This window comes from Drosophila hydei, unplaced genomic scaffold, assembly GCF_003285905.1.
Source record: "Drosophila hydei strain 15085-1641.00,03,60 unplaced genomic scaffold, DhydRS2 tig00000477-arrow-arrow-pilon, whole genome shotgun sequence".
NCBI lineage: Eukaryota > Metazoa > Arthropoda > Insecta > Diptera > Drosophilidae > Drosophila > Drosophila hydei.
Window position 1 is genome coordinate 1 of NW_022045739.1, and position 12,500 is coordinate 12,500.

The 12,500-nt window shown below is 38.7% G+C and overlaps 1 protein-coding gene across 1 annotated transcript; it reads right to left on the reverse strand.

The window, feature by feature from the left end:
* Positions 1-6,631: 6,631 nt before the first annotated feature.
* On the reverse strand, positions 6,632-8,901 carry LOC111592364 (hexokinase type 2). Its single transcript, XM_023304526.2, has one exon. The coding sequence runs from the start codon at positions 8,365-8,367 to the stop codon at positions 6,736-6,738; it is 1,632 nt and encodes a 543-aa protein (XP_023160294.1). The 5' UTR covers positions 8,368-8,901; the 3' UTR covers positions 6,632-6,735.
* Positions 8,902-12,500: the final 3,599 nt, after the last annotated feature.

Genomic DNA, 12,500 nt, shown 5'->3' on the forward strand with positions numbered 1-12,500 from the left:
AAAAAAAAAAAAAAAAAACAAAAACAATCATCCGTAAACACTTGTGCAATATTTTTTAATTATAAAATATTGCAATGAACAAACAATGACAGCGCTCGCAGCGATCGACGCTTGCAGCGTCGACCGCGTTGATGCCAGCAGCACAGCGAGAAAGAGACGAAGACAAACACAAAGACGAAAACGCAGACGTAGACAGAGCAGACGGAAACGTTGCCAGCGCCTTTCAATTAAACATTAAAAACCGCTCACAATCTAATTTGACAATAAAAATGTTTCCATAATACACACAAAACAAAACAAAAATTGTTTAACAAAAAAAGGCACACTAAATAATTTGCAGTTGTGTGTAATAAAATAATAACGGCAATCATTCAAAGAAAAAGCACAGCAACAACAATGAGGAAATTGCGTCGCGACTTTATTTTTGGTTGTTGTTGCTGAATATGCATACCCTTCCAAGCATTCCCATTCTGTCATAGCTGATGTAACGCATAGAAAGCAAAGAAAACACAAATGATCTATATACATTTGTTGGGCATTTCATGGATGATTAGTCTCCTTGACTTTTAAGATATTCCAAAGTCAATTGACTAAAGTAACGTTTTTTTCTATAAGGGCTTACAAAAGCTTTTTAATTTAACCATACATTTACATTTCTTGGGTATAACGCAATACTGCATATATATCAACATATCATATATACAAAATTAGTGCCTGCTCTGAACAATTAAGACAAAAAAAAGAACATCTAAGCAAATGCCGCAAGGGTATTTAAAGTGCAGCTTGTTGAGCAGCACAGTTTTCTCTTTGGTTTTTTTGGCGAGCTATTACGACCCAGTTGCCAATTTGAAGCATCATAATTACCTTTTTTATTTTGCCAGCTTTAACTTTTAGCTAGCTACCTATCTGCATGACTGCTGTCTATCTGTAATTAGTTTTTTGTTTTTAACTCGTCATGCACCAATTATAATCATTTTAGCGAGGCTCTTACACTTGATCTCTCTTTCAGGTTGTAATTTGTATGCATACTTTGCATTTCGCTCTGACGAAAAGTAAAAATTTGTTAACTTTTGCGAAATTCTTATACTCGGTCTATGCATATATATTTTAATTTTGAGATATATGAAAATAACGCCCTTTGTATGCAACAACTAAAAATTGAACAGTTCCTCTCCCTGAAAGTATGCAGTAAAATGTGTTGTTCTTAAATCTCGAAATCCTATTTGAATGAGGAAAATTATAGATAAATTAAAGAATAATCTTAACACAAGCCAAGTATAATATTCTACCTGGTATTGCAATTAATTACAAATGCATCTCGACACTTTTGTTTCAATATTATCAATTGTTCCGTGAGTATTCGATCCGTTGACTGTATTTTAATATGGATCAGCGTTTTCGTTAGTATTTATAGGTGTAAGTTCCATCAAAGTTCAAAAATAGTTGATTGGCTTTGGCGTTTATTAACTTTTTTTATATTTTTTGTCAAATATTTATAAACTAAATTGTTTTTATTGTTATGCAATTAACAAATAAAAAAAATATCACCATGCAAATTGTCTACTGGGCATTCACCTTTTCGTCGTCCTCCACTTTCCTCCTCTTTTCCTCTCTTGCACTTGCAGCTACATTTCAGTCTGACTGCAACAGGTGAACAAAATAATAACATTTTTGTCGTGCTAAATACAAGTTTTATATATTTGCTTGCATGTGTGTATACATGCATAAGTATGTACAAATGTACGAACATGTTCGAATAATGGTTTCCAATTACTCCCGGCTAACTGTTTACTACATATCAACTCCAATCTCAATTTATGTTGTTTTCATCCGTCGAATGGTTGACAACAACAACAGAAGCAGCAACTTTGCTTTCGTCTCTCCCTCGCTCTTTGCCATATGATTAAGTGCAATGTTTTCAATATTGTTGGCACTCACATGATTCGCTTACGTTTACGTTTTCACACTTTCAAGAACTGCACTTGGCATTTGCATAACCAGCACGAAAGGGAAGATAAACAGAGAGCGCAAGAATGAGAGAGAATGAACGCGAGAGATCGGCGCAATTTCCAACTAACGCTGTGTAACAGAGTTGCCAATAGAACTGAAAAGCATGCGTCAGCAATGGTACAAAATCATACAACAATTTGAGTCAATTTATACAATCTATGTAACACTTACAATTGATTGCAATTGCATATTTTTCAATATGCAAATAATCAATAAAGCATTTATGCCAGCCGCTACAGCTATAGGGTATGAGCTAAGTCGGTATAGCACTCAACAGCGACACATTACTGTGAGTGGGCGTGTCTGTCGCTTTGTCCGCCCTTCAGAATTTCTCAGCTCTTCGCTGTTCGCTTTCCTCTGCCCGCTCACCATTAACCGTTAGCTTAATTGCGTATTTTATTTTCATTCTATGCTCGATAATGAATAAAGAAAACAAAAACTACAATATTGCTCTTTAAATTTAGACATTTATTTTTACGTTGTTTGTTGTCTTTTTTTCCTTCATTTTATTGCCGCCCAAAAACCAAAAGTAAAGTGCAAAACATCGCAGAAAACAAATTTGCTAAATCGGCGCTAAATTAACTCAAGATCACGACATAACGAAATAACAAAATGTCAAAGTATTGGCTGATAAATAGTTGCTGCGGCCTGTCTGCTGGCTGGCCACTGACGCAGGCAATCGCCCCAGGATTATATAGGTGTCTATATATACATACATTATAGATTCATATGTATTCATATAAGACATAACAATTTTATGCTCGTGGCTAGATTTGTATGGGGTTTTTAGACATATGTCTCTCGTCTTTTTAATACCCTTTGTTCGTCAAATTGGTTAATAAATTTGTTTTTATTTATTTCGAACATTTTACGAATAAACACATTTACTGGATATAGAAAGGGCGAGTCAATCAACCATACCGTATAGATTATGCTCTCGTCGAAAACGAAAACTTCTGAAATTACGTAGCCCAGAGTCATTATCAATATCGCATTAGCTCATCAAGTAAACGACACGTAAACCCAGCTAACACTTTATCTGCCTGTCCTATTTGACTAGTTTTTTGACTGTCAAATTAAATACTTATTTGCCTTTATGTCATTCCCATAAATTTTGGACTTTATCAATTTATATAATTAAATGAAAAAAACCGCAAGAATCGTTTCGCAGTTTTCGCCCTAAGTTAAGCTAATTGCGCTTGCACAATCCATATGCACTTCCATATCTAGTTCCACAATCCCAAGTTCGGAATCCACAACCAACATTAAATTCCACAAACCTAATTCCAACAACAGAGTCCAATTCCATTTTCATATTGTCACCAACAATCCACATCCAGATGCAGATGCACGTCTCAGAACCATAATCTAAATTCGAAATCCACAACCCATAGCTAAATTCAAAGCACACGTCCACATCCAGAATCTAGGTGCACATGCAGTTCTGAATCCACATCCTAATTTCACATCAGCGGCGCACATGCATATCCAGAATCCAGAATCCACAAGCACATTTACAATCCACATCCAGTGCCATATTACGATTTGCATTTGCATTTTTCTATTGCGCTCATATTGAAATGATTCGCCAGCCTTTCAAACGTGATCTGTGCATTGCATTCTATATATAAGTCTGTACGTGGTATCTATGTATATTTATACCAGTGCAATCCAGCACCGTGGATCAGGTATCGGGGACTGACGACTGGGTCAGGGAATTTACATGTGGCTGGCAATTTTAATAAAAACAACTTTCGCGGAACTTGCGAAAGTTCCCAGCTTGCGGTCGCAATAGCATCGATACGACTGTAAAACTAGCTGAGACTTCGGATAAAAATAAGCATCATAAAAGTATAACGAAGTTGAAATGCTCTAAATAATGAAATGGGTATTATTATAACAGATGAAGTGATTTTTGTTATTGAAACTATGTATGTACATGGTATGAGTAGTAGGACGATCGAGTCGAAAATATATTATGTACATATATTTTTATTATGTACGTATACATTGTGACAAACACCCACTGTTCGGGCACTTACATATATAACAAATATTTATTAAGAACAAATCAAACAACAGTAAATCAATCTATTTGAGCAGCGTCTGGTAATAAATGTTCCGGGCTCTACACAAGAGTGGGCGGTGGGGTGTGTGGGCTAGAGACGGAGGCTACGACCGGAATTCGTTTGAGCGCTCTAAACGCGCACGCCAACTTCCCGCCGCTGGAATAATTCGCGCTGTAAAGGCAGCTCGATCGATTTCGACGCTTCGATCGGCTGCAATTCAAATGCGTAAAACGAAACAGCACGAAACCAAACGAAACGAATTGAAATCATTTTTAATTGGGCCAGTCGAGTTTGACTTGTGACTAAGGCGACAGTCATTGCAATTGTTGGTGTTTAATTTCCTATATAGGCTGCATTAATAGCCATAACAACAGTTGCTATTCTCGTCAATGTTTCATCAATTAGTATCGATGAGGCGGCTTTATTCAGAAAGCCGGAGCGTCGTTCAATAACTGGCAGACAAAATAAACTCAAAATGTTACAATTGCGTCATGTGATCTTCCAGCGATGGCACGTGACATTTTCGCTTTCAAGTGCGCCCTTCTCTCTCTCTCTCCACTCTTTCCTTGCGAACTGGCAAAAGAGTGAACTTCGTTCTCTTCAATTGCTCTCCTGTTGAGTGCAAGCACATGCGTGGTGTGTGTTTGTGTGCGTGTGTGTGTGGCCCTTCTTTTTTGTACCCTGTGAGAAAGAGACACATGTTTCCGTTTGCGCTTGTTTCCTAGCTTGTTTTTCTTTTTAAATCATTTTTATTGGTTGGTTTCGAAATCATTTTGTCATATTTGTTTCACTTGTTCTTTGCCAGCTAAATTCTGTTCAGCTGTTATAAAGATTCTTACGCTGTGGCTGTGTGCTTTGTGTGTGTGTGAGCTTCTCTTTGTTTGTGTGGCTTAACAATAAAATTTCTTCAACTTGGGTCTTACGCCCCTCTCGCACCCAGCTTGCGCCGCAGTTGTGTTGATCCTTGTTCCTTGATCGATTGATTAGTCATTCATTATTATCAGGGTAAAGTTCATTTTAAAACATTTTCATGAAAAATATAAACACGATTTTTGCATAATATTCGTTTTTCTCTCAACAGCGAGTTTGTTGTTGTTTCGTTTTGCTTGGCTAATTTTATTAAAAATACATGGCAAAAAAAATTGATTATATTCTTTGATTTTTGTTTTTGTTTTTACTTTTCAAATTTTTTCTTCTCTTTTTCAATTTTAATTATTTTCAACATGCAATGCGTCGCCTGCGCGCAGTTGCCAAAACACGCCTTAAAATAACAACAAAATGTGGAGAAAAATTGCAAAAAAAAAAAAAGAAAAACAAATACCAACTAAGAACATTGCAAAAAAAAAACCAAAATAAAATTTACGCTTGCAGCTAGCAGAAAAATTATCAATTGTGTTTATATTTTATTTATGTGAGTGTATGTGTGTGTGTGTGTTTTTTTTTCTCTTTTTTCGTAAATGTATATAAGGTTGTCTCGTATATATTTAGGACTCTTTAAGGTACCTTTTTCTCATCGTTTATAACATTTAAAACTACATAATAATTAAGCACTAAACTAGGCATATATATAACTCTCAGCTGAATATACATATAAATATTTTTATACATATAACAACTGTTTGTTTATATATTGAAACAATATAAAAAAAATTGTTTAGCTGCTTATAAGATAGAAAAAAAAAAAAAAAAAAAAACTAAAGAAAGACAAAAATACATCGAAATAGTGGCTAAATAAGCTGTATTATCATATAACGCTTCACAATATATATATTTACTAGTTATAAACATTTACAATTACAAAACACCTTCCTCTCTGTGTTTAAGTTTTTCATCTTTTTTAGTATTTAATTAGTAGTTTTCATAAACAACGTGCGATTTTCTAGTTTCAATTTTCTCTTGTCCTGGTTTAGGATATGATGATGCTTGTAGCACAGTATAACACTTTTTGGCGGCGCATGAAAGTGCGCTACCCGTTTTTCTTTTTGCCTATTCTCCTTATTCTTTTTGCTTAGCATTCGCTTTAAGTTGTTTTAGGTTTTGCCAATTCGTAATCGAAAAAATGTTTTTTTTTTTTGTAATTTGTTTTGCCGTTTTAATAAGAAATTTCCCGATATATTAACCCATATATCTTATATGTGTATAAATATGCGTATGTGTGTGTAGGTGTGTTGTAAAATATATTAACAATTGTTTTTTTTATACAAAATCGAGAATCGATTATCCAATCAAATAAATTAGAAATACAAATAATTTATTTAATTAAGAGAGAAAGAGATAACGCAAAACTGTAGTTAGTTCAACAAAAAACAAAAATAATGAAAGATAAGAAATTAAGAACAATTGCTAAAACATACACATTCCATTATTTTTGCGTTTTTTTCTCTTTTTGTTTGTCTAAGAACTTGCCTAATTTAAATACTAAGAAGTGCCCCGCTTTGGCGCTACCTGGAGGCTGCGATTGGCGCCTCTGCAGCGGTGGCAAAGGAAACTAACTCATTTTCGCCTTAAGAATTTGCAATTGGAAATTCGAAAAGTGATCGAATTCGAATTCAATTGATTGGTTTTGCTAAGTTTAGCAACTGCGACGCCGATTCCGATTACGATAACGATAACGATTACAATTACAATTACGATTGCGATTGTGATTGCCAACCGTTTACTTGCTATTGAGTATATCCTCTCGACAGGCAACAGCCGCAACCAGCGCCGCACCACGTCCAGATCCATCCTCGGAGAGCATCAGATCAAAGCTAATGCCCGGCTTAATCAGCTGCGTTATCTTCTCAACCATCAGATTATGGAACTTGGGATGGAAACGATAGACGCTGCCATCAACACCGACCGTCACATGTGGCTCATCCATTTTGTTGATCAGGGTGGCAATACCCGCCGAGACGAGATGGGCAGCACGCTTCGAGACGCACTCGCATATGTAGCGTACATTGGCGCAATCGCCATCGGTGGCATTGGAGAGGCCCAGCTCCTCCAGTACCAGGCGGCAGTTGGTGAATGTTCCGGGCTCATCGGCTTCAATTTCACTCACATACTTGGTGAAGAAGAGGCCGCGAGTGAAGAGAACCTCCGATCCTTGACCATTGAAGAGGACGCCATTCAGTGTCATCTTGGCTAGCACCAGACGCACTAGCTCGCCCATATACATGCCCGAGATCATCTTCTCGAACGTCTGCTTGCCGGGATTGATGCTGTGGCTATCGATGTCATTGTCGAATTCGGTGCGCACAAAGTCGAGAGCTCCATTGTCACCGAATGCTCCCCACTCCGTGTTGATCAGAACGTGCGGCTTGTGATTATCGGGCATATCGAAGAGTTCAGCTTCCTCAACCTTCTCCACGTAGCACGCATTGGAGCCGGTGCCGACAATGAGGCCGATCTTGCAATTGTGATTCTTCCAGGCGCAGCTCATCAGAGTGCCCGTCGTATCGTTAAGTATGGCACAGACATCGATCTGTACGTCGCCGCGTCGCGCGATCGCATCCTTGAGCAGCTGGACCACATCCTGGTCGACAACACCGGCACAGTCGAAGCCCTTCGTCCAGGTCTCGAGCAGGCCCTTGGTTAGGCCCAGTTGGCGCAACGGGAACGAGAATGTGAATCCCAAAGGCAAACGCTCTGAATACACATTATGCTCGGCCATAAAATTGGATAGACATTCGGCAATATGATCGAACAGCTGGCGGCCTGATCCGATCATGATGTGCTGCGGTATCGCATAGATGCGCGACTCCATTTGGAAGTCATTGTTCTCCTGCAGGTGGATGAGCAGCACACGGAAATTGGTGCCGCCCAAATCGAGGGCCAGGAACTTGCCGCGCTCATTGCCATTAGGCAGATCCTGGACGTATGTAACGAAACATTTCACATTGGCCTTGGGATGCGTATCCTTGGCCAGGCCGCGCCTCACCTCGTGCAATATGCGATAGCACAGCTCCTGCACCTGCTCATCGGTTAGCAACAGCTGCTGACATAACTCGTGCACCATTTTCTTTTTGTCCGCTGCACTCGCACCAGCTGCTGATGTTTGTATTTGAATTGCATTTGCATTCGCTGTCGCCGCAGTCGCCGAGTTCGCTGCATTTGTCGCTTTACTAGTGTCGCTGCCAATAGTGAAGCTGCCGCCAGTCGCCGCCGTCGCCGCTGGCAACACTCTTACATTGTCCGTTTCGTCGTTGCCTTTGCAGCCATTGTGGCCATTCAGTTTTGTGGCTAGTCCGTTGCTATTTATAGAAACGCTGCGCATCGCGCCATTCAGCTGCTGCTCTTGGTCCATGTCGTTGTAATTGCTGTTCCTTTTGACTTTGGTTTAGCTCTTGGCTGTTGCACTAGCAGTTTCTTTAGTTTGGCAGTCGCTAAAAGGCAGTCACAGGCACTGGCACCCAAAAAAATATATATATATATTTATTACAGAAACTTGTATTTTTGTGCACGCGCGTTTAGCTCGCGTTTTTTTTCTTTTCTTTGCTATTTTTTTTGGCCGCCTTGTTTTCTGCTAGTTTTGTGCGAGTTTATTGTCTTTGTTTGCTTTATTTTTTATTTAAATTTTGTTTTTTTTTTTTGTTTGCGATTTTCGCTTTTAGTTGATTTTGTTTCTTTTTTAAATACTTTTTGTCTCGGCCGCTTTATTTTCGTCCGCTGCACGCGTCCACTGCTTTGAAACGTTTGCCACGGAATTATTCTCCGTGAAGCTTCGCCAGTTGCTTTACGGTGGTGCTGCCGACGTCGAGCGTGCGCTGTCGCCGTCAACGTTAGCGTCAGCGTCTGTGCGTCGTTTGTGTTTGTGTGTGTATATATATGGTGTCTACGTAGTGTACTTTGAAGGAACCTTGAAGGTCAAAATTGACAATTCGTATGGAGAGGGCAGCATTTTCTGCTGGGCCTGCGTTCAAGATACAATATCGTGCACATTAGTGAGCATATCGAGGGAGAGAGCGAGTGAGAGCACACACATACAAGCGATAGCGCCAATCGCACAACAAAAATACATACAGACTTACGTACATACATATACAGAGAGCAAGAGAGCTGTGTTTAAGTGCTTCATGAATGACTGTTGTACGTATAAGGGGCGGTCAACGACGCGAGCAGAGGTAGCAGCGTCACCACTGCTCTCACAGAGAGACTGAACGGGGGAGCGGTCAGGTGTGTGTCAGACATTTTGCCATCGTCAGCAAACTATTGCACATTATAAGTTCGGCCTTTTGGTAGGCGTTCAGAAGCTTGAGCATAACATGGCTGTCTTATTAATTGGTATTTGTCAACCCGTTGTATTAAAACTAATGTGTAAATGACTATAAACATACATACATGTATTCGTATGAACATAGTTAAATAATTTTATGTATACATTCCGTAGATATTGCTAACATTTGAATATAGCATAATCGCTGGTTTGGAAAGAAGGCTATTTAAATGTCGATAAAACTGAAAGTTTTTAGATATTTCTGCGACTCTTTTGGGTATTTTCTGCTCATTTTGCTGCTACTACCATTGGTGTATAACAGTTTATGCTCAGTTTACAAGAACAAGTTTGCATAGCTGTTCGCTGCTATCCAGAGCAGGCTCTCTTTGTTTTCTCCTTGAATGTATGTGTACATATGTATGTATGCATGTATGGACATACATATAAATTTACGGCATGGAATTTTTTGTTGATGGTCGCTGCCTGGTTTTGGCGTTCGTGGGGCTCGTCTCTCATTTTCCGTTGATGGTGTTAGCCTCTATTATCATTGCATGTACAGATGTTTATATGCACAGGCATGTATATGTATGTCATGCTTGTATGTATATGTATAAATATGTGCGTGTGTATGTACACATATTTTACGTGCCGTCGTCGGCATTCGCGCGTTCCAACAATACACCAAAACAATACACCAAAACGCATTGCCTGACCAACTTGTATAGCAACTTCAACCAGCGCACCCGTACTCCCGTGCTTAACAAACATTTTCGTAGCCATACGCTCTAACCTCTCGCCGTCGCTCACTTGACTTTTTCGTTCGTTCGCTCACCTAGTTCCAAGGAAGTTATATTTCTGGTGCTTTTTATACTCATTCTCATTATTCTCATATAACACATTTTTACTTACCCAGAACACACATATGTATATCTCAGTATGGGAGTGCATGTATGCAAACTTATCGCATATGCCTATGTATTGGTGTTGCTTACATGTTCTTAATATTGTTTAAAGAGGCTCGGCTGCCGCAATGTGCTTTTTGCTATTGCAACGGCGTCTAACAATATTTCCCCATGTTACCTCGCAAAAGTGCAACAACAGTAATGACGCGAATACCTTATGATCATGTGAGCTGTGTCTTTATGCATGTATTGTTGATGGCAGGCGTAATTCACACGTATGCATACATACATACACACTAACATATACAAATGCATGTATGTAGGCATATGCCCACATTTACAGACTTACATAAATGCATGTGGGTGTGTACACATACATACATGCATATGTGTATTTGCGCAGCAGAACACGCCCCTATATGCATATTTGTGTGTATGCATGCATGTGTGTATGCGTGTAACGCATGTAATCAAATTCACAGACCAAGCGCGACAGGTTCGCACGTGTCTTTTTTTCAACTAGTTTCTTGGCAAAATTAAACAACAATTAAAAACATGATATATGAATATATTGAAATTGAAAACAAATGGCTTAATACAAAAAAAAAAAAAAAAAAAAAAAAACTACTTATTTTTATAAAAATATATAAATCTATTTATATATGTATGTATATAAAGTTAGGGCATGAAAAATTGGCCTCCACGTTAGTGCTGTGAATCAGTAAAATTATTACATTTTTTATCTTCTCAAACACAAATACAACTACAAAGTAGCCTCTTATCTGGCTAACGGAAATTGCTTAGAAAAAATGAAATACAAAATTAAGGCGACGATAAAATTTGGTGGGCGTCGTCTCTGACTACGCAGTGGCTGGACGGGTCTACGTAGGTCATATAGAGTCAAACAGAAGAGAATGCATTACCCTATACGTAATAAGCATTAGACAACATAAATATATACGTGTGTATATAAATAAATATGCTTGCATGTGTATGTGTGTGTGGCTAGTCAATGATTCAGCCTTTTGTATATTGAATATTGAATTGAGAAGAGAGCAACCGCAGCTACATACTTGAGTGCTGTATTAGCTGTAATTTTTTTAAAAGTGACGAAATCCTGTCTCTGTTTATTGAAACCGGTTCACAAGTGAAGTGGCTGTTAAGGCAGACTCGAGCTCTGCGAACCAGTTAAACTGAACCAAGCTCAAGTATTTAAGAGTTCCGCGAACCACTTAATAAGCGACTCAGACAACTAAAATTAGAGTTGTTTCTCTTTTCTTTTTCCTTGTTGCGTACGTTGGCTTACAACGCACTGTAATCGCTGGCTCTGAAGCTGGCAACCGTTTTTGCTGTTGCTGCTGACGCTGAGTAAAGTTATTTGTTGTCCGCAATTGGGAATCCAGATTTGGGGGCTCGCCCCGTTGTATACACACAGACAGACATACACATGCGCCTACGTGCATATATGTACATTGGCTGTGTGCATGTGTTTGTGTAGAGGTTGGTCGCACCGTTTTGCGCTTGCTCATCGTCTCCGTCGCCTGCTTGTGTGTGCATGTGAATGTGTAAATTTATATATATATATACATATATATATATTTGTGTGTGTTTTTGTAAGTGTGTAAGTATGTGGTGTATATACAGAATAATTGATTTTTGTATCGTGCTTACTTTTTTTTTGTATTTTCTGCCACGCGCAGAGCCTACTGTGACGTCAATGATGATGACGTCGAAAGTGCTTAGTTTCGCAAAACTCGCCCAAGCCCAGGGGTCAATGCAGCGGCAAGTAACGGAATATTTTTTAATCTTGAGTATAACAAAGAGGCAAAAGACCAAAAGGCCTTCGATCTATATCTGCCTCTCACTCTCTGAACAAAGTCATTAATTATAAAATTCAGATTTTTGGCAACTTATAACGATTTCACGTGACGCTGCTGACAGTGTCGCCCACTCAGTCAGCGCTGGTCCGCAAAAAATGGCTAATAAAAAAACTGGCAGGCCACAAATCATTGGCATATAAAAAAACAAGCAATATCCACAAGTCAAATACAAAACTATCCAAAATTGCTCAAAATAAATACACAAGTAGAAAAATATATAATAGCTATATGTGTATATGTAAATAATCACTTTAATGGGCGTGGCTTTTATTTGATCATTATTATAATAAGCTGATCAGTTTAATTACGTTTTAATTACTTATAATTTGATCAAGCCCGTTGCCGGGAAGTTCCGCTAATTTCATAGCGCATGAATGTGTCGGCTTCTCGCCCCAAACTCCGATTGCATCAGCCTTTAAACTTCGGCAAGGTCAAATGCACG